This window comes from Perca flavescens, chromosome 7 (assembly GCF_004354835.1).
Source record: "Perca flavescens isolate YP-PL-M2 chromosome 7, PFLA_1.0, whole genome shotgun sequence".
Lineage (NCBI taxonomy): Eukaryota > Metazoa > Chordata > Actinopteri > Perciformes > Percidae > Perca > Perca flavescens.
The window spans coordinates 19,103,136-19,126,047 of record NC_041337.1 but is presented as its reverse complement, the minus strand read 5'-3'; the positions used below and the strand labels follow the sequence as shown (position 1 = coordinate 19,126,047).

The following is a 22,912-nucleotide window of genomic DNA, read 5'->3' as shown; positions in this document are numbered from 1 at the left end:
TCAGGGGTAGGAGGAGAAACAGATGGGCCATTCGGACAAGAGCCAAGCACCAAAACAAAACAAAGCATTTTAGTGCCAAGGTCAGTTTTCATCTTAAATATTAGTGGAGATTGTTTTAAAACTTCTCTCCAGATTTGGCGAAGATGGTGTATAGAATTGCTTGCAAATGAAAAGTACAGCCTAGAATTCTTTAACAGTCTCAACTCCTGCTGAGTAATAAATTTTCCTTAACCTTCCACATTGATCTTTGGCGAGACCTTTCTACTGGCAAAGCTGCTAAGTACCTTTGCAGGTGACATTATCGACATCCAGGATTTGATCGTCGGCACAGCCACAGGACCTGCCGTCAGGAATAACAAGGCACAGACTGCTACACCCACCGTTGTTAACTCGACATGCATTGGAGCCTACAGGAAAAGACAAACCAAGAAGACAGGGTGAATATTTCTTATTAGCATATAATTCATTAAGTGAAATGAATGAGTAGAAGGGAGATATACCTTGCTGCTGGTGTGCATCATACACTCTGATCTCAAAGATGGGTGGCCTCTCGTTGCGGAGTAGGGTGACTGTCTTAGTGACCTGGTCCAGTTTGTAGATGCTGCCGCCACGGTACTCATTCCAAAAAAGAAATTGTTTGTAATGACATAAGCCGAAGGCGTGGTTAAGCTCCTGCCCCTCATACACCACCTAAATCAGGAAAGAGACAGAGGTTAGATCTCCAAATGTTACCTGCGTTTCAACAAACTGATTATCTTAAAGTAGCTTTTCATTTTAAATAATGTGGAGTAGTACATCTTTTATCATCAATACACCACAGTCTAAATATATTCCCTGAGCATTACCAACCTTTCGTTCAGTGGTGTTGAGGTAAACCAACTCAATACGGTCGTAGTAAGCATCCACCCAGTACAGGATGCCCTGGGGAATGTCCAGACTCAAGCCGTTAGGCCACAGCACTGTCTTGCTGGTCAGGAACACTTGGTGATGGGAACCATCCATCCAAGCTTTCTTGATCTTCCCTCTGTTGCTCTCGGTGGGGTCCTCCTCCCAGTCAGTCCAGTACATCCATCTGGGAGATGAGAAGAGGTTCAAAAGCCATGTGAGATAAGACATTTCTGCCAAAATGTAGCTTTTTAGTTGTTTTTTTAGATGACGTTTGAAAGATCATCTCAAGAAAATACAACAAAGGGAGTATCCAAAAAACCCTTATAAACTCACCAGCTCCCACGAACACAAACACACCAATGTAACCAATAAGTTTAACAAACATTTACAGTGCAGGCAGTCCACATGATTCATAGCAACACATCCTAGGACCATCCTCTCCCACTACACTAGAAGTACTAACACTAACATCCAGGATGAATGCTGTTTCACCCAAACATTACAACTGGATTAACAACTTTATGGGGAAGGAATAACTATTAATATAACAATACCCTCCCCTCCAGTGCCTCACCCATGCTGGGGGTCCACAACAATTGCACGAGGGTGGCTCATCTTGCCCTCAATGAGAGTCTTGCGGGTCTGAGAAGCCTTCTCCAGCCTGGCAACGCTGATAGTCTTCTTAGGCCCATCATCTGTCCAGTAGAGATTACCTCCCATCCAGTCTACTGCTATCCCCTCAACTGTGTGAATACCTGAGATAAGCAAAATAAGCCGATGTGAAAAAGAACCTATTAGCTTGCCAATTCAGGATGAATATCAAGAGAATAAAGTGAAAAAGGATCAGAATAACCTGAATTATTATCCTCCCTAAATTCCAGGATTTGGTGTTAAGAGTAGAAATAGTTCCTACAATCCTGTGCAAAGCTGTCATTTTATTCTTACCTTCCTTTAGTATGGTGTCTCTCTCTGTGCCATCTATTTTCTGTCGGCCAATAATGTAGCTGGTGGCATCAGCAAAGTAGATGAATTCACTAGCGGCGTGGAAATCCAGAGCTCGGGGGTTCATTAGGTTCTCAATGGGAATCATGTACTCATCAGGCACCTTAGCGTTCATGTCCATGCCCCGGATGATTCCAGGACGACCCTTACCGTACACCAAGAACAGTTCATGGTCTGGTTCTGCAGAGGAAGATGAAGAAGAAAATAAAACATTCTCAGTGAATAACGGTCATCACTTCTGCCAGCAATTGTTTAACCACCATTACCTCAATGCCATCATCAATCATCACTGCTGAAACTAATGGGAAGGTTCTCATTTTGTCAAAGTAAATGTTTCCTTCAGTCTTAATACTCACTCTTGCAGGACTTTCCATCGCTGCCAAGGCTGAAACCAGAGCGACAGCGGCACGTCCGGGTCTTGTGGCTGTTGCTCAGCAGACAGATGTCAGAGCAACCTCCAGCCTTCCCAAACTGATCCAGGGCACATGCATGGCTGCGCACTAAGCCAGGATGAAGGGGCACGAAAACAGCAGTCATGCAATGGCAACTGTTATTAATGGACATGGATCAGTTAGCGGTCAAGCTTAGTGCCTTCTTAAATGAGTACCTTGAGGTTGGCGCCTCTGGTGGTACACGTGCAGTGCGGCTCCCCGGTCTACCCGAGTCACCACCTGGAAGTCGGAGCTGTTGAAGCGGTTCACTCGGATCACACTGGTCTTGGGGTTGAGGTTGCCTTCGTCTGAGTTGGTGGCATACAGGTAATTCTCAAATACAGTCAGTCCGTACAGGTGCTCAATCTGAAATACAGTGAAACAATAAAGCAGCATAATAAAAACAGTGTGCTTCTGAGAATGCTGACGCTCATGGCGCATGACTAAACTTGGCACAGGGCAGCACAATGGCTCCACTTCCAATCTGCTATTAAAAAGAAAGAGGTCTTACTTTCATAAGGGTCTATTCTGTGCAGCTCTCCTCTACTGTCAGAAAGATGTATAGGTTGGGATCATTTTACCTCCCCCATCTCTCTCACACACACGCCACCATCATCACTGCTGTCCTGATTTCATTACTCTACTTTAAGTTTGAGCCTAGCTTCACTAGGGCCAGACTAATATGTTTAGAGAGGCACTAGCCAGGAAAATCACACACTCTTTAAGTAATATCAATCAAGGAAATAAAAAGGATGTATCCCCAAGAGAGACAGGCTCTCTTTGCCTTGATAAACAGGAGATAACTGGAAAACAGTACTGCCTCTAAGGATGATGATATTAAATCAATGATGATACAGATTTGGAAAACAGATGTTTGTGTTATCGAAAGGGAAGACTGAAAAGTCAGTAGGAACTCTGGGCAATTGCTGCTTGGTTTGACCGTTAAAAAGAAGGCTAAACAATCAGAAATATATATTCTTGACTGCATCTCTGTGTATGTTAGGGTGTTGTTGGTATTTTTTTTTTGTGCACACCCATCCAACCATCTTTCAAACCTCACCAGCAGGCCCTGGATGATGGTGTGTCGGTTCTTTCCCTCGTAGTCGACCACTTCGATGTAGTCCAGGTACGCGTCAGCCCAGTACACCAACCGGTTGACCAGGTCCAGTGTGATACCATGGGGGAAGACGATCTTGCTGTCCACCAGCTTAGTGCGGTTCTGACCATCCATATCACAGCGCTCCACCCTCGGCGTAGACCCATAGTCTGTGAAGAACACTTTGCTGTAGCAGAAGAAAAGAAGCATAAATAACGGAGGTTCAGTAATGGTAAGGTGACAGAAAAGGGAATTGTATAAACAAGACCCATCTGTATTAATAACTATAATAAATTACAAATGATTTTCAGGAGAATAAAAATAGAGCAGTGAAACTTAAGAAAAGAGAACTGCATCAGATACCAGCTTGTCAGTATGAGGAACCTGAAAAAGCCAACATGCAAGTGTTTATGTAGCGCACAGGATCTGTGTAGGTTTCCATCTGGAGAAAGTGCTTTGATTTTTTGACCGTCTGCTTGGTCAGCACGTCATCTGATCATAAGACAACATTTTCCTCTCAAGTGTTGCTAAAACTGAACTGAGAGTACTTGTTAGGTCAAGAAGAGTGAAGGGAAGTACAGACCCCATGGCCGGGTCCAAGGCGATGCCTTTAGGGTTGTACAGCTCTTGGTCCAGCAGGGTCACGCAAGTTTGGCCGTTAGTGTCGCAGACAAACACCCGGTCATCCACGTCATCCACAAAGTAGAAGTTTCCGGTCAGCCAGTCGATAGCCATCTGCTCCACATCTGAGGGATGCAGATGAGAGAATATGAGAGAGAATAGGACAGAACCATTTAAAAAGAAAAGAAAACAAAGCCTCATGGGAGTACAGTCATACACCAGCCGCATTTTAAAACCTCTCACTTTATGATGCCATGACCCTCTCCTCAAAAATGCCCGCACTCTTAAAAAACAAAAATAATGGCGCTGAATTAATAAGCTTTCTGTCATCTTCCTGCAGAGATGACCGTCGCTGACAATCAAACACATACAGCACCAATTTTGTTGGGATTTTTTTTCAAGTTTTTTGTTTTTATTTTTAAAGCGGGTGGGCACAATGAACTGCAGGCTGCAGAGTGTGTTTACCCCAGCGACCACCAGCAGCCCTCATCCTGTCATGGTGCCTGTAATTTACCTAATCTTCACAAGTTTTTAGACTGCGGTGGAAACTTAGACAACAACTTAGACAACAATGGCTAACATCACTCACATCACTCACCCACTACACTCTGAGTTTTGCCTCCTACCATCAGGAAGGAGGTATACCTCCCGAAAACGTGCCAGGTCTACCTGAGATCATTTGTACCATCAGCTGTTGGGTATCTCAACAAACTGTAGGTCATCTGCCATCCCTGCCCATGTCACAGCCCATTTTTTTCTCATTTTTTTAAGTATAGTGTACATGTGTATTTATGTTTTTATTTATTTATTATTTCATGTTTTTATGTGTGTTTGTGCAAATGTGTATGTGTTGGCTACTTGTTGTGAACCAAATTGCCCCTTGGGGACATTAAAGACATTTCAATTCAATTGGCTAGAAAAATATGCTAGCGACTTAAAAGACCACAGAACCTGATCTCCTAATAAAGCGTTTCCACTGCAGGATCTTTCCCAGGTGAACAATAACCTTTTTTGTGATCAATTTTTTATTAGCACCATTTATATCATTCAGACATACAGAATAAATTCCACAATGTATGACAGTTAGTGTCAAATGGTGTACAAAACAGAAAACCACAAATTACACACAAACCATATCCCATCCCTCACCCTCTGCGGTCTCAAGGAATAACAAACAGAAATCCCACCGTGCCTAACCACTCTCCTCTAGTTCTTGTGACGCTGGAGGTCATTAGGTCTGATATTTGTGCTGCTGTGCTTTCCCATAGGCTGATAGTTGATGATTTGGCTTTGTTAGTCCTTGCTGTAGAGAGCTCAAGCATAAATATGTCTAGAAAATATGCTAACCACCGTTTTATACAAAGCGAGCAAGTGAGTGAGGGGGGAGTCAGCATTGAGCTAGAACAAGAACCTTTTGAGGAACTCAGGAACCACACCTGTGTTTTGAGAGGAAGAACTAGGCTAAAAGGTAACAGAATGGTCAAGCACAGACCCTGTAAAGCTGCTTACACATATAGCCGACGGCCGACCGACAGAACACACCAACAACAGCAGGCGGCGCAAATCTGTGCCCAGGAAATGAAAACTGGCAGCTGATTGGACGAACCATTTTGAGAGACTCTAGTCACGCTCATTCCGCTCCCCATTTCCGGGTGAGTCCCGACTGCCCTGCCGCCGACTGAACATGTCAGGTCGGCCAAAATGAACGCCGACAGCCCCTCAGGCTGACGACGGCACGGGACACACCGAACAGAATCGCGTCACTGACCTCGCCAGACTGTCGACGGCCGATAATCGGCTAAGTGTGTCCCGGCTATAACAGATACCACTTGTGAACAGCGTAATTCACAAAATAAGGAAGTACTTAATGCCATTATCAATAGCCGCTTTCTGCAGTTCCTAGAACATAAAATGCCTAGAACCCTTTTTTTCTCTCGTGTTCCAATTTGGGGATTTTTAAGTTCCTCTGGTCACAGTTCTTGTAACTCTTTCAGCTCTTGCTTCAGGGCAGGGTCTTTTCACTGTTCCCTTTTCAGCATAGGGATCTAAGTCAACAAGGGACGGGTTTCCAGTACAGACAGACAAACAACGGGACATCCTTAACAATTTTCGCTATCTTATTCATCACTAAATTCACTTCTGACAACGTTTTAGGTGAGAAATGAACTGTTTAGATTTTGAATATAGGCAGTCTTGCGAAAATGTATGTCGAATTGACCTGGCCGCTAGCTGGTCGCTCGGACAGTCATGCTCAGAGACCCCGCTGTAAGCTGGAGGTCAAATACTCCTTGGCATGAACTCCACGTGTCTATCTATCTACAGGTTGATAGAATACAGAATCTACAGGAGTTACTACTACTACTTCTTGTGATTCACATCATTATTATAGGCATCAAAACTTTCAGTGACCACTGGTGGCATCTGCATTCTGTTTTCCACTCATTTTTTATTTTATTTTGCCACCCATCTGTACATGTTGGGCAGGAAATGTAAAAACAAACATGCAAAAGTTTTTTGACATGGCAGCACAGAAACAGGACACATGAAGCTCTGGCATTTTAGGGAATGAACTTAAAGATCGGTCAAAGTGACCCAAAATACGGTTGCAACAACTCTGACAATGGAACTTGACATTCTGTAACCCCATTGCTTACTAAGCCAACCAAGAAAGAGGAAGCTTTGCAGACAGAAACCTTGACTTTAGATATACCCCCAGCATTGGGGGGGTTGAATTGTTAAGTTAGCACTGGAAACATTTCTCACTCTCTGAGAACCTCTGTCTTATGAACTGGGTGCAGAAATCCCAAACCACAGGGAGCCCCAGCTGTGGGTCTGTACATACAGACTTGTGTTTTAACAGCTGCCACCTCACTTCCTTTCCAAGCAGAACACTGTATAAGCACATACACATCACACAGGCTCACTACTTGCACATACAGTATCAAAGTGACCACACGTGTCTCTCCAGTTAATCCAAGGGACAACTTTGATGTTTGGGTACATGAGTGGGGTCTAACACCATTGACAGTGACCCTCCAGTCCGCTAGTCCCAAGGCTTTGACCATTCATAAAGAAAACATCTGCATCGCCCCCTCCCCCGACACATCTGCATCGCCCCTCCCCTCTCCCCCAATCCTCCCAACAATGACAACCATGCTGCTCAAAGACAGAGCCAAAGTAAGCTCCACAACAGAGCATACACACATCTGGGCCTAATGTAGAACCCTCCACCCCACCTAGCATACATACACAGAGCTTCAAAAGACCTGCCCCACATGGGACTTACAGTATGCCTGGTGCTACAATATAAACAGAACTGAGGAGAGAATGGGAAACCGTGAAGAATAAGGTTGTGGTTGGGAAACAAAGACCGTTAGATACTGATGGTGAAATAAATCTACATGTCAGAACATTAAAAGTTCTGGTACACCTCCAAGCTGGAAATACTTTGACAGTCAGCAAAGGTTGTTGCCATTTCACATCTAAAAAGGGGAGTAACTGTAAATACATGAGCTTGTAAAAAATATATAGTCAAAAAAGAACAAAAAGGGAGTAAAAGCCAGTCCAAGAGGTTTCATAAACAAGGAGGGAAGGTTTGTCATGAAGTTGAGAGGGATAGCAATACTCCCATTGTTATCAGCTCTAAAACCATACTCCTTTAAAGAAATCCAGCTGCAAGCGTGGCTGCACAAGGCATTGATTAGAATCATATACAGTGTAAAGGAGCCAGTTGTGCAACACAGTGACTATTGCGTTGTGTAACAGCCTACAACTAGTGGACCCCTTATCCAGAAAGCCAGACAGTCTGTTGACGTTCTTAACCATTCAGCTTCTGGTAAGTGGAAAGTTTGCTGGGAAACTGAATGAACCCCTGCTTTCTCCTCATCCAACCACCCTGCCCTCACAACCCCATTTCACTTCCTGCCCTTAACACCCACCAGCTAACACTACTCTGAGGAAAGGTTTCACAAACTGAGGGGGTCTTGCTGGCAACAACAAACATGCTTTCTGCCCAAATAGCAAAGGTATTTACATACAGGGACACTGCCTATTTAGTTTTTCAAACTAGTCACACACAAGAGCCTAGGCTCAGAAATAGCACCACAAAATTTGTACTTGAATTTTATTTCCCTATTTGCATGCCAATGGAAGTATTCTTTTTTTTGACATTTTAGTGCAAAGCAGAAAAGAATCATCATCATGCTGCTTCCATAATCCTCCCCATACCAAGAGTATCCTATTAATCTGTGTAAAAAACCTCTTTGACCTCTCAAGAGCACAGTTTTGGAGTTAAGCGATTATGATTTTCCATAAGGATCTGACATATGACCTCCAGTTAAGAGGCTATAATTCCTAACAGTTATGCAATGGCAAATCCCTGCCTGCAAGTGAAAAAGAGAGGTTATAGGCTGGATAGGAATACCTGATGACAGGGGTAATGTGACATGATTGCACCCATGACAAAAGATTAGGAGAAGAAATTATGGGTAAAAATGAGGTCATAGACATGTGCTCTTTGGATGGATGCAGGTGACAGCTGAGAGAATAATGTAGTACATCAGAAACCTTTGTTTAAACTAGATGCACATTAACATCTAGTAAAATAACTATCATGGCAATCAGATTTTTTTGCAATGAGACAGGATGCCTTAGATGATTTTTCCCCATGAAACTTTACATTTTAAATCAGATCTTGACACATAACAAGACCATCTGTGCACCGAATTATTCTGGAAAAAAGACTTCAAGAACAAAGGCTAGGAAGAAGGAGGAAGGAAGCCTGAACGATGGGTAGAGGGACATGGGGAGAAGGGCTGGTCCCTGCTGTGGAGTTCCGGTCAGAGAGTGGAGAGGATGGAACGGGTAGGCTCTGCTCTCCTTTTATCTTCCCAGTCAGAGACTCACACATGCAGACAGAGCAGGCCACATCTGGAACCCTCGTCTACTTATCTACCCTGTTCTCTCAGGCTCCCAGAAGCTATAAATCACCATGTTTGTGTAAACCCTGTATCCTCCCCCTGCCTTCATCTATATCCTTCTACAGCCAGAGGTCTGCCCAACATACTGTACTTTTAGGAGTGCACCTGAGCCCTGCTCGTTCTAAAATACTGAATAGAGCTGACAAAGAGCATATGCTAGCACCATTTATATGATCAGAATTTGTTTTGAAAGAGCAAGTTCCCCTTCAAGAAAAAAAAAAAGGCAAATGGTTCAAAGAAGGACACACAGGCCAAGCTTAGCTAACATTTTAAAGCGAACGATCACAAGGGAAACCATGCTGTATTTGCATCAAATGGCCTTTTGACTGATCCACAAAATTAACGAAGGAGTTTTTGCTCTCTTATCGCAGCTGAAAGCCCAGACTGATGCAACATTAAAATGTGGAGTCAGCCAAAGTGCAATGAGAGCCTCTTGTCTGTTTGTCTGTTTGCTCCCAGAGGGACTGAGGACAGCCAAAACCCACCAACTGACATGACACTGTCAGGGTTTTCCACAGTGTGTTATAGTAGAGGTGGGCCACCTTACCTGAAATTAAGACTGCCTCCACTAACACATTTCCACACAGCAAAGGACATACATTTAATGAGTGGGGCTATTGTTTAGAGTCACAAGATGAGATGCAACAAGATCTGGGTGGATTACCGCCACTGCTCAACAATTTCCTGGGGCAAACCCGTATTGTACATCACAGCAAAGAGCCAGATCCACAGATAATATGTCTCAGACACAACTCACTTTGCTCTTCTTATTGTGTGACCACTGCAGAGCAATTTCCTAAATTTGATAGAAAGTCAATCACCTGATTGTCTTATTTCAAACTGCAGAACATTAGATAAGATCAAACTTAAATGTTGGTTTTACTAGCTTATTAAGTTAGATACAATAAATAAATATAAAACAATAAGCCATCTAAGTTTAATTTTAGATGCTTCCTCTTATTTACAGGTTGACTTTGATGTGCAAGGGTACAATGCAAGCAATTCTAAAGTTGTACACAAGTGGGGCAGCACATAGACAGATCTACAGTATGTGTACAGTGGCAGCCAAACGGTCAAATCTCAAAATCAAAAAGTAATGGGTGCTTGAGTCAAAGGTATTTGGGTTGTCTGTGTGTGCCACAGCTATGAGCGTGTTAAAGTGACATCGGCCGGAGGAATGTAGGGGCTGTTCAGGCTGACATAACCCAACGGTGGAACATAAATACCATCTGCATGATCACACACACACACACACACACACACACACACACACACACACACACACACACACACACACACACACACACACACACACACACACACACACACACACACACACACACACACACACACACACACACACACACACACACACACACACACACACACACACACACACACACACACACACACACACACACACACACGAGAAAGATGCAGCATGCTGGGACTTGACGGCAGTTGGCTATATTTCTGCATGGATCAACCAGTACATTAAACATCAAAACACCACACCCACACACTCCGAGGTACAGCAAATCACTACCTTCTCTCTCCCTCATTTTATCATTCCCTTGTCTCCTTTGCTTCAATCTTCAGGGTCCCCTCTACACTTCCACCCCTCGCCCCCATTTACCTCTCAGACCACTTAACAGAGCGCAGGATAAAAAGTCACAGTGGCAAGTCAACACAATAAGGGCGAGATATGGGAGACTCATGAGAGTGCAGTGAATCAACTGGAAAAAAAAACATTTTAGGAGGTTGGGGTTCACTGAGCCTCTGAGCCTTGGGTCTGCCCCAGCTGTCAGCCGTGAAAGCATTGCAAGCTTCATTTAAAGTGGTCACAGGTTTTCAGGGTGTACACCCAGCTTTTCTCCACTTGTTTTCTTCTCAAGGGAACGCTTGCCACACGCAGAAACGCATTCACACACGCACAAACCCACACCCTCGCTTTTATGTTTTGTCTACATTTGTGCCCGCATTCTTAGAGTGTAACAGGTCTGTCAGCCAAACAGAAAAAACAAACTTTGTCAGGCTTGTATTCAGAGATAAGTCATGTCAGCATTATATTTGCAAGTCTCTCAGAGGGAAGTGTTCACATACTTTGTATGTCTGTGGCTGGGTGTTGTTCAAGAGATGAGAGTATGTTAGTTAAGACAATGCCTCAGGACACTACCTCCAGAGGACAGACATTTAACTTGCCACTGTTTAACAGTTGTGGTATCTCACACACACACACACACACACACACACACACACACACACACACACACACACACACACACACACACACACACACACACACACACACACACACACACACACACACACACACACCAAAATGTACAGTAATTGGGAGGACTTATGAAGGCAGAGAGGACTTCTATGGGAAAACTTAATACCAAATGTCAATATGATGATACAACCGATTACATTCAACTGCATAAAACAAGAGCAGGGGGAAAATACTTTTCCAGGCTTCTGATTAGCCATGCACAGTCAGTACATTAATCAAGCTACACAGTGGGTTAAAGTTTGCATGTCACAAAATGTGTAAATTAATGCCTGAAGATATGCTGCCAGCCTTATATGTATCATATCACTGTAAGCAAGCTACACACATATTGCCTCTATGGGATGATTTAGTGGTGTGTCAGGGGCCCCCTGTTCTTCACAGACAAACCTTTTGAAAATTAAAGCTGGACTCAGCATTTCTACTTGGCACTTTTATGCTGGTATGAGCAGCTTTCGGAGATGAGGCTGTACTGCTTCACATCTTACATTTGTCTGAGCTAGCAGATGCAAAGTTGACCATTTGATTCCTGAGGCAAAGTATGGAAATTTCACACGGGGTGAGATGACAACTAACTGATTACCTAAGCGTTGCTTGCGTGCTCTTATGCGAGTAATTCATTTCTCATTCACTGGCAGTCTACAGTTAAACTGTGATGCCCTCAAAAGTACCAGACAACATTTTTCTGTGTCAGCAGAAAATCCTATTTCTAAATACAAAAGCTTTCTGTTACAGTCAAAGTCAATTCTGTCAATGAAACTACTACTCACGGTGCAGACTGAGGGAGATGTTGATGGTGCGGATGTTAGTGACAGTCTTGAGGTCAGGGATTCTGGCGCACTTCAACTGGGTGGCAGCGGGAGTGTCACCCACATCTATCCAGCAGACGGTCTCCTGGGAATAAATGAAGTCCATAGCCATGGTCTGCTTGGTGGGGATGGAGGGCAGCCGGGAAGTGGAGCCGCTCAAGGAGGTGCAGCGGATGTCATGGAGGTTAGCAATCAACAGCATAGGCAGACGATCCACCGGCTCTGGGGAGGGTGATCAGAGGACGAGAGGGGGGGGCATAAGGGGGAAGCGATATGAGAAGAAGATGGAGAGGAGTCAAAAGGTCAATACATCTCTCTCCAGTAAACAAGCTTGTAAAACAAAAAGGGGTGCCACACCATCTATGTGATTATCTGATATAATACAGCTGCAGACCTTTTCAACAGAGAAACAAATCAACTCAAATCTTTTTATTTATTTTAATGAACTGCATCCTTCTTTTTTGTTGAACTTTTTGTGTTCTCACCATTTTTGGCTTTGCAGGAGCGGTTGTCAGGCTGCAGCAGGTAGCCCTCCACACAGCTGCAGGTGTATGAGCCCTCGGTGTTTGTGCATGTCTGACTGCACGTCCCGTACACATTGCACTCATTGAAATCTGCAGGAGAATAACACAATGCATTAACAGACACAGTCAGTGATGAAATATATAGATTGTACAGCACTTATTCACAATGTACTGCATTGGGTATACTTGGATACAAAATGTTGTAGCACTAGTCAACAAAAAGCAAAGGTTTCTAACAAACCCTGGAAGATGAATTTATCTTCTACCTTGTTTGATAAAAAAAAAAAAAAAAAATCCAATCTTCTCTACATGCTGCCCCATGTAAATTCCAGTCAGCAAACAGAAAGTTAGAGTGATCAGAGGATTTTATGATTTTTTCTTTGGCCAAGCTAGAATAAAAATCTGCCAAATCGCCCACTCACCTTTACATGTCTTTCCATCTGCAGCGACTTCATAGCCGTTGCTACAGTAGCACAGAGGCCCATCATGAGTCACAGCACAGTGAAACTGGCACCCATGGGAGGCACAACCTGGTGCTTGTTCTGAAGCAGAGCAAAACAGAGACACATAAAATAAGAAACACTGTATAGACTAACAGGGAAGAGGGGTTAAACAATTGCCTCCCTGATCTGGTTTTTTGTGCAGATCATCTTTCTAATCTTAATCTTAATCCCAGTGCAATCTTCACAGAACCATACTGTCATATCCTATCACATCTCCACTGGGAGATCAAATAGGATTGTGTGTGTGTGTGTGCGTGCGTGCGTGCGTGCGTGCGTGTGTGTGTGTGAGAGAGAGATAGAGTGGGGGTTGCACACATGCATGCATGTGTATTCATCTGTGCAGACAAGGTGATTTGAATGTGCATATGTTAGGGGGCCTCTTTAATCCTGCCCCCAGAGGGAACTCAAGGACAGATCCTATTGGCAGGAAATGAAAGCGGAGCATCCACCCATCCCTTCATCATGCTAGCTATAGGGTGTACATTTGCATGTAGATGTGTTTCTAGGCTAGGAGATGAATGGGCGGAGGGTAGTGATAGTAGTACACATCTGATATTACATAGTCTATATCCTTGACGTTCCACTTCTGGGATTGCTCTGGTGCCGCAGGATATTCTGCCGGATGCGTGAATTTTGGCCAATTTCCGTTTCCTTCCGCTTTATTTTTTTATTTTTATTTTTGTAAACTCCGGTGGATTTATAAGGAATATGGTTAACTGCTCCTCAGATCTCTGCACGGTAAATTGATACAGCTAGCTAGACTCTCACACAACTATTTTGCAGCGGCTCCATGCAGAGCCTATCGCCACCCATGACGATTATGATTGGATAAGATTTAAACGGACATGAAATATGACAAGCACATAATCTCATGCTGCAGTCCTACATCGTAAATGTGGCCTATATCAGATTCCAGTGCGAACTGTTTGCGGTTTAGAACTGACCCGCATGCGCAAAAGAACAATAACAATGACATCAGACGCAGAACGCTGTTGCACTAAAGTTAGAGAGGTTATGGAGGAAGCATTAGGCTCGTTCGAGATGAACTGCGCCTCGCCTGTAAAGCGGACGAGAGCAGGCGGCAACAGCGGGGGGCGGTGACAAAAGTTCGCTCTCAAGTCGGACAGTTTTCCAGCTGATTCCAGCAGCCTTCAGGCTGAACAGGAAGTGACATAAACACTGTGGTCCGATTCCGATTTAAAAAATGTTATCAGACCCATATATCAGCTTGTACACAGTCTCCAGTTGATTTTATTATGACAGAGTAGCTGTCAGCATGCTCTACATGCGATCTGTAGCTGATTTTAATTAACAACAGACTGTAGATGATCCCTAATCTGAAGAGATTTAGTCTCTCTGTGTTCTAAACATAACTATCAGCCTCACAACAGGTGTTCTGTACAGAATAAGGCTTTGAATCAGACAAATAGCAGTTGAAATCCCTCCGATTAAAAATCAATAAAAAGTTTATATAAAACCTCATCATGTTGAGTCGATTCTGAACCAATCGGCTGTTCGATCAGCTGAGAGGCCGGCGTTTCCCAGCATGCCCTGGGTCCAACTGCGTCCGCCTAGCTCTTGCAGTTGGTGACAAGCAGCTGCGCTACCTGCGTCTCAGAACTGCGGCCGCCTTGGTCTCGTGAGATTATCGTTGCCCACGTGTGCATGACGTCAGAGCAAGTCGGGATCAAGTCGGACAAGAATCTAACCGGCATGCATTGGGCAGCGATCGCCGGTGATCGATTCTGCGCAGATCTGGCTCATCTCGAACGAGCCTATTTTCACCTCCCTGACGGTGCGACGGGCCGGTGGTGCGCCTGACGTGCGCGCCGGCCCTCACTTTCATTGCGCCACGGGGCGACCCTCTGACTCGCGCGCGCGTTAAGACTCCTCGGTCCGTGTTTCAAGACGAGTCGGGTGGGTTGCCGACATCGCCGCAGATCCCTGATGCCTTTTACGTGAGCCGATCCACGCCTTGGCGACGCAACACGGTTAGGGCGTACTGAGGACAGTCCGCCACGGACGACAGCCGCACCGGGAGCAGGAGGCCCCACCCCTCCCCACGGAGAGAGAGGGCGCAGTAAGGGTTGAGGTAAAAGTCGTATCAAATCCGCCTTGGTTGTTGTGGCCGCATTGAAGAAAAAATAAATAAATAAGTAAGATCTGGGTCTGATTCAGGACCACATATGGAAGTGGCCTGAATCTGATGTGGGCTAAATCTGAGTGTTCACACTACTTCTGAAGAAGTCTGACCTGGTCACTTGACCCCAAAAAATAAATAAATCTGATTTGGGCCACTTTTGCCTGCAGTCTGAACGTAGCCTAAGTCTAGCTTTGCCAGACCATCCATGGGAGAAAAACCTGCTCTGGTTTATTGGCATTTCTTTAAACCAATCACAATTGTCATGGGCGGCACTAGGCGCCGCACGGAGCCACTGCAAATTAGCCTTGTTTTGGTGGAATGTGTACTTCAAAAGTTGTTTTAGTCGTGCGAGAGAAAACTCAAATTGGACAGAAAGTCTAGCTAGCTGTATCAATTTACCCTGCAGAGATCTGAGGAGCAGTTAACCATAGTTCTCATAAATCGACCAAAGTTTAAAATTCCAACACAAAGAAAGCGGAAGGAAACCAACATCGGCAAAAATACATGCATCCGGCGGAATTTCCTGCAGCATTGGAGCAATCCCGGATGTGGAATGTCGTGGATATAAACTAAACTTCACTCAATACTTGTGTGTACCTGTTGAGAAACATTCCCATGTAATCTTTTATAGAATGTAAACCCCAATATAACAAACTGTAAATAAAAGAGGCTTACACTAGCACAAAGAAATGTATCTCGATGTCCAACAAAAATCTGTGAATGGTCATGGACACACTATGCTTACAGGAGCTATGGCTGTATGACGGTATGGCTGTGAAGAGCGGAGATTGGAACAGTGAAAGGCCCTTACTATATAAAGCCTGTGGCACTATGGGCCACAATGACTCTTTTGTTGTGGCCCTGCTAAAAGGAAGAGTCCCCCAGCAAACACTGTGGCCCATAACAAATCCATTTACCAAGCCTGTGAGAGACCACAGGCAACTAGAGTGCTTAAAATACACCTCTGGTCGGGGTCATTTTCTTCCATTTTCTTATATATTCTTATATTATAGATATAGACAAAATTAGTATTATCATCAACATTAACTCAATATCAACCTGTGATAATACAAAGTATTCACACAGCCAACTCACATCCATCCATTTCTAATGTTTTATGAGAACAAAAGATCAAAAGATCTGTTATATTATAATTATAATTCCACAAAATAACAATTACTTTGACAGATTTTGGTTAAATCTGAATTATCATTTCTTTAGACGTGAGAACTATAAAGTAAAAATATGTATTGTTACGATAGAATTCTATGAAGAAATGATAAATGTTAATATTGATAATACTTGTCGGCCATCTTTCACGAGCTCCAAAAATATATCCAAAAATCATGTTTAGGGTCTACTTGATTCATTTTTTAGCTTATTCTTAAAAAAAAATAATGTATTTTCCTTTAAAAGAGTCTGGGGGAAAACATTTCTGGAATGTGAATCTGCAAATCCTTTTGCTTGTTTTAAACTCAGAGAGCATTTGCTGTTGTACGGTAGCAGGAAGAGCAGAGGAAGGGACAAAAGGACAGAAAATGTAATGATAAGAAAAGAAAACAGAAAAAGAATGAACAACAGAATTAGGAGAGGAACAGAGAGACAGCGGGGAGAAGAGGAAGGCAGGGCAAACAGAGGTGCAAATGAGTTAGAAAGTTCCAACTCTAAGCAAACAGGCAACAGCAGTGTGTCAGGCGTTTGACCAGGGGTTAATAAACGGGTTAATGAACGAAGCAAACAAATCACACAGTGACACACTGGAGGCCTTCAGTCCTAAACAAGCATGCCAAAGCCATTGATCCTGTTACTGCATGGATGGCAACCCTCAATTTCACTCATTTATAGCTCTTTAAAAAGGGAAGCCGGGAGCAAGAGTATAATAGCCTTTTTCCACCAATAGTAGCGCATATATGCAAGTTTTTTAAAGAGCAAGAAACCTGCAAAAAAAATAGGCGAATGACTCTTTTCTCATTGCCAATAGACAAGTATCCTTTCTGGGGTTTTTTTCTGATGTGTCACATTCAATGTCACAAACGCACCGGAAAACAGGGTTAGTAAACACAAACATTAGAAAGCAGCATGGAGGCCAGTTGAAAATGTTACTTATTTTTGTTATATCAGTTACTTATTTAGTCTCTCTTTCAAACTCTGCGCCAACAAATATGAACGATGTTCGAGTGCTGCATGCATGGCGACGGACGGAATTTGACCGACAGAGGTGATTAGTCGGGGTGAAAATTAGCGGGTCCACCCAGGTGTCATGTTTCCATCACTACCGATCAGAGCTGGAGACAATAAATAAGCTACCTGTGACTGCCGCAGTCATTTGTCTCCGGAATGAATGCCAATTGTAAACTTTCCCACTGAAGAAAAAAGCCATATGTTAGTGGGTGTTAGTGTTTTTTTGTCCAATGGGAAAGGGGCTAAATAAGGCTGTTTGCCAAAAGGCTCACCAGACTGAGTTTCATCAGAAGATATATCACATCTGTGGGCACAATTGAACAGGAGTCAATAACTCACTGATGAAAATATGAGGCGTGTATGACAATGACAGCACAAGTTCCAGATGCATCCCACTGAGGTTGTGACCTCCTCAAAGACGTGCATAATATCATATGCAGATTACTGAGGGAATTCCCAACACACAAATAAAAGTCAAAGGGGTGATTAGCATGAACAGGAACACAATATTAGAGACAATGAGAAAAAAAAACATTAGGAGAGGCGACAGAGACATGAAGAAGAACTTATCTTGGACATTTTCCACGGCCAGTACAAAAAGAAATTTATGAAAGTTGGCATTTTCCTTTAAATTCCAATCATGGGGCTGACAGGCCAGCTGCAACAGGTTGACGCAAGTACAGTGAGACAGGGACCGGGTGGTGTTGGGGTCATGGCCGTAGTTACACAACAAAACTCTTAACGACTGAATGAGTTCATAAACCTAACTCCTTACAAGGATCTGCTCATCTATCCATCAACTGGCTTGAAAACAAATTCCTTTCCTTACGAAAAATCTAAAATAAATAAAACCTCCCTGCATTTCTACATCCAGAGGCCATAATAAAACAACCTATTCCAGTGTGTGACATTTTAAAGAGAGGCAATTCCCAAGACATTCCTACCTTTGTGCTCTCACTGTCTGGAAACAAGTCTACACATGCCCCTGTCCTCTACCTGCAGCTGACAGGAGCCTACCACTTTCCTACACTGTTCCATCAAATTACCTGATTTCCACTTCTTAAAAACTGAATGGTTTGCATTCTAGCATTGCACACAATAATATAAAGAATTTGGACAAACTTATTGGCTAAAACTTTGAGAATACCAATCTCTTTTAAATTTAGCAGATCACCATGCTCAGTTAAACACAATCAGGCACTATCAAAGACAATTTCATACTGCAAAACTACTCTGTGATTAATCAGTGCATTCCATCACACAGATAGGTTGGTGGTAAATGCTGCATTACTGAACAGAAAGAACTCTTGAGAACGAGATTTCAGACTTAAATGAGATTATGATTTGTTTATCCAGGTATGTGGGTATGCATAGGCTCATCAATTTTGAGCATAAAAGTGTATTTATAGGTAGTTGTGTGGAGCTGCAGAGTCAAAGAGGGCAAAGTAACCATATGCAAACACATGCAGGGCAGTGGCTTGAGTAATGAGTAAACAGTGGCTATCGTAGTCTCAAACAGTGGCTGCATGCTGCCCCAGACACTTAAACTTACACAAATACTCAAACACACAAAGTACACAATGTGGCACAAAACAGTTTAAAACCAACAGTTTCACTTGCCTTAAAAGCAACAACAATAAAACATGACTCAGATTTTCTTCAATCTGCAGCCCATCATAAGTCAAGAAATACAGTTGTATTGTACACTGTAGTGTCTCTGAATACAGTGACAAGCAAAGACTGACACTAAAACTGGTCTTGTCATGCGAGACAACTCTAAGTGCAGCCAATAAACTCATTTAGGTCAAGACCCACTCATGAATAAAGATCAAAATGTGGTCTTACTACAGGCAGCCTCATGTAGCCTTTGACCGATTCTCATTCCACAGTTACTAGGACATGAAGGACAATGAAAGCCTACTGCATGCATAAACAATAGCATCAGGCCACCACAATAACCAGGGAGCCCTTTGAGATGGTGAGAAAAAGGAAAAAGCTCTAATTTTCTCTTACCTATCAATCAGTCACTTCTGAGGGAGGCAGGTCTAAACAGCCGTGCCCCCCAACAGAGGACCCATCACCCACAAGATGACAGAGAAAGGACAAATGCAGGCCTACAGACCAATGAAAAGACTCAACTTTCACCCATATGAAAGAAAAAAACAACATAACTGGCAATGGTCTGAAAAGGCTAGATTTAGTTTTCTTTTCTTTTTTCTTTATTAAAGGCCTTTTAAATATAGGCCTGGAACTATACTTTGTGTTTTGACCAAAGGATGGCAAAGAAAGTTAGACAAGCAAACTTAAACAAGTTGAGAAAACATTCTCAACATGTGCCTTTTACATGCTCTTGAGCAAGGCACCAAAGGCCAATCCCTTTTATAAATATGAGACTGTATACACCCTTCTTTTGCAATCAAACATGTTTTTTAAAGGGTAACATTGTTATCAGGCTTACTGGGGCTACTCTACTGCCAGCCAGTGTTCTGATATTTAAATTCCATGCAGTAGCTGACATACAGTATATAACAGTAATTCCTATTTTCTCTCTCTTATAGTAAGAAAAAAGGTTTTCAGGACTTTAAAAAAATTTCTTTCCCAAAGACAGCATAAGAATAGATTTATGTTCTGGTTTGCTTTACTTTGAAAGAGTCAAAAATACAAATAAAGTTTCAATCAAGTGTTAGATTAAGTGCTGTATCGGAATCTTGGAACCATATTGCCTGTATAAACTTCATCATCCATCCCAGCACCAAGGAGTCCACTTGGTTACTACCTTGCAGTCATTCTTACTGTATACACAAACCACGCCAACGAATCCCAAACCTTGCCACACAGTATGAAAATGCTGCGAAAATGTATTTGAGCGAGATAAAACTCCTGCCTAACCTTGCTACACTCCCATTTCTAACCACTCATGTCAACAACTTTGGCAGAATTACTTGAACACGCCGACTGACAAAGTTTGCTTTCAGGCATCAGCGCCCAGATATACTTGCACAACCTGGCAGTTTGAACAAGCAAACACTAGGATGCTTGTGAAAGGCCAGGCCTTTCGCTGAAAAGAGGGGAGCTCACAAACAGCAATGCCAAAGCGTCGGGACACACTGCTGGTGTGTTTGTGTGTGTGTGGGGGGTAATGGGTGTGTATTTGCAAGAATGTGACTGTGAATGTATGTTTGTGTGCACGTGTTGAGTATATGCATGCATTACAAGCCCATGAACGTGTAGGTGTGTGACCAACGCTTTACTGAGGACAGCTGGACTTGTGTCCTCAGGGACAAGCAGTGCATGTTGTGATTGGATGACATCATCACTGTGTTGTGTAAAGGCTTGTCTCGCAGTGATGACCAGTGTGTGGGATACTAACACTCTCACCCACTCTATACAACTGTCCACTTCATCAGCCCAACATTGCTCCTGCTCTTCCGGGCAAACCATATCACACTTAAATGCTCTGACTAATGCACAACTATTTAATCTAATAACTCAACTTTGTGTAGAAGAGCTATTCATTCAGTCTTTACCTATACAGGGTGGTCCAATGAGAAAACACTATTGCATGGGCGTAATATGTACAGAGGAGAATTAGATGTAGAGATATTACATCAAAAGAAATAATACAAATAGAATAGAAAAACAGACACTATAACACATAAAGCTGCAACTGATAGATAAACAAAGATAAAAAGGGTAAATCAATTTTTTTTTTTAAACACACATTAAGCCCACAACCAATTACAGCTTTGGTCTGAAATTAGCAGAAGAGATAAGGTGATCCAAGATTACAGACATTATTTAAGAACCTGGCAGACCAGCCCATGTCCCAGGACTTTGGTCCACCGAGGCCTGCTAGTAAATATTTGATCAAGTGATTTCATATTCCAGGAAAGGGATCTTGATACTGAATAGCAGTGCATCACTACTAAAACAATCAAAATGGAGAGACAGACACACAGGTGTGCACAACAGAAATTATAACTATGTATCCCAACATGAGTTATTGCAACTATAAACAGGCAGAGCTTCAGACCGCTATATCGGAGGACTGCCTTGCTGAGTACTGAAGCAATCCTCTGTAGGCGGCCAGTGTTTGCTCCTTTGTCTGCTGCAACAAAGCCCGACGGTATGAACCCAATATGTTCCATCACTCATTCTTCTATCGACTCTAATTAATAGTAGAGGATTTGATGGGATTCTTCTCCAGCTGCATCCGGGCTGAATGCTCATCATTCCCGCAGGGATTGGGGAAACAGCCTCATAGCTGAGCTGATTGATAAATTAATGACTTTTTTTCACCCAGAAAGAGAAATCCCATTGTAATTGCACAAGCCACAGTAGGCCAGCTCTTTAAAGGGCCTATTAGTGGAGATTATTGGATAGAGATTATAGTTTTGTATGCGAAGACAAGGAGATGCTTGCGAGGAGAAGCCGGCTGGTCACTTTTGACCCACAACAAAGGCTGACACTCTTGTCTCTGTGCGACAGAGGAGATAGAGAAAAAGATACTATCTCCGAGTGTGTTTGGCAGAAAATTGGAGTTAGCAGATGTGTGTTTATTACCTCTGCAGTGAGGGCCCTCATCCCAGCCATCAGAGCAGTCGGGGACTCCATCACACACTTTGCTCATATGGATACACACATCCAGGTCCAGGCACCCGTGTTCATTTACAGGACACTGGTTAACCCTGTTGTGTGAGCCTGGAAAACAAGCAAAACACATGTAAGGAAACATAGCAATACAAAGCAAAATATAAAGTCAAACTCAAACAAATAACTTATGTAGAGGGGTAAAATGAAACTGTTTAATTTCAACATAAAAAAAAAAAAAAACTATTCACAACAGCATCTACACAGGCAGTTTTTACAGTATATAGTTGGACTGTGGCTATGGGTGAGGCCCCTTGCTGTCGACCCTTTAGCCTGTAGATATAACGTGATTATGCGATCGCATAATTCAATGCATAATCAGCCAAAGTCTGCATATTCATGCGGGGGCCACATTTTTTCAAATATGCCGCACTTTCGCTGCATTAATTGCCGATTTCCGTGCAAAATATGCGGTGCTTCCATGATTTCATAATCCCCGCATTTTCGTTGCAAAAAAGTCACATATCTTAGCAGAAAGTTGAAAAATGTTTGTGTTTACTTCACACAAGAGCAGCCATTTTCCCCTGTTGCCATGGGAACGTTATGAAGTGACGTTATGAAGTGACGTAATTACGCGACGTGAACATAATCGAAAAGCAGGTGTTAGAGGTTGAATTTGACATGTACTTTGAGTCTCTTAAGTTGGTATCCAATAAGAAACCTATCTTAATATCTGATGTCTACTCAAATTTCTTTAAGTGCTCCTGCTGTCTATATTATTAAAGATTTTTGAAAGTCTGTCTCTTTTGTATCTTATTTCCCTCTGTTTCGACGATTACTTTTATTTTTACT

At 42.9% G+C, this 22,912-nt stretch overlaps 1 protein-coding gene across 2 annotated transcripts in view; it reads right to left on the bottom strand.

Moving 5' to 3' along the window:
• lrp1ab (low density lipoprotein receptor-related protein 1Ab) overlaps nucleotides 1-22,912 on the bottom strand; it is a 97,769-nt gene that overhangs the window by 42,402 nt on the left and 32,455 nt on the right. For both annotated transcript variants that reach the window (XM_028582098.1, XM_028582099.1), the window contains exons 3-15: nucleotides 22,034-22,171; nucleotides 13,066-13,185; nucleotides 12,605-12,733; nucleotides 12,081-12,341; nucleotides 4,001-4,163; nucleotides 3,382-3,604; nucleotides 2,498-2,687; nucleotides 2,247-2,390; nucleotides 1,834-2,070; nucleotides 1,463-1,643; nucleotides 850-1,072; nucleotides 501-690; nucleotides 285-407 (exon numbers count right to left, since the gene is read on the bottom strand). In XM_028582098.1, coding sequence (XP_028437899.1) covers nucleotides 285-407; nucleotides 501-690; nucleotides 850-1,072; nucleotides 1,463-1,643; nucleotides 1,834-2,070; nucleotides 2,247-2,390; nucleotides 2,498-2,687; nucleotides 3,382-3,604; nucleotides 4,001-4,163; nucleotides 12,081-12,341; nucleotides 12,605-12,733; nucleotides 13,066-13,185; nucleotides 22,034-22,171 — 2,322 coding nt within the window. The remainder of the gene's footprint in view (nucleotides 1-284; nucleotides 408-500; nucleotides 691-849; nucleotides 1,073-1,462; nucleotides 1,644-1,833; nucleotides 2,071-2,246; nucleotides 2,391-2,497; nucleotides 2,688-3,381; nucleotides 3,605-4,000; nucleotides 4,164-12,080; nucleotides 12,342-12,604; nucleotides 12,734-13,065; nucleotides 13,186-22,033; nucleotides 22,172-22,912) is intronic.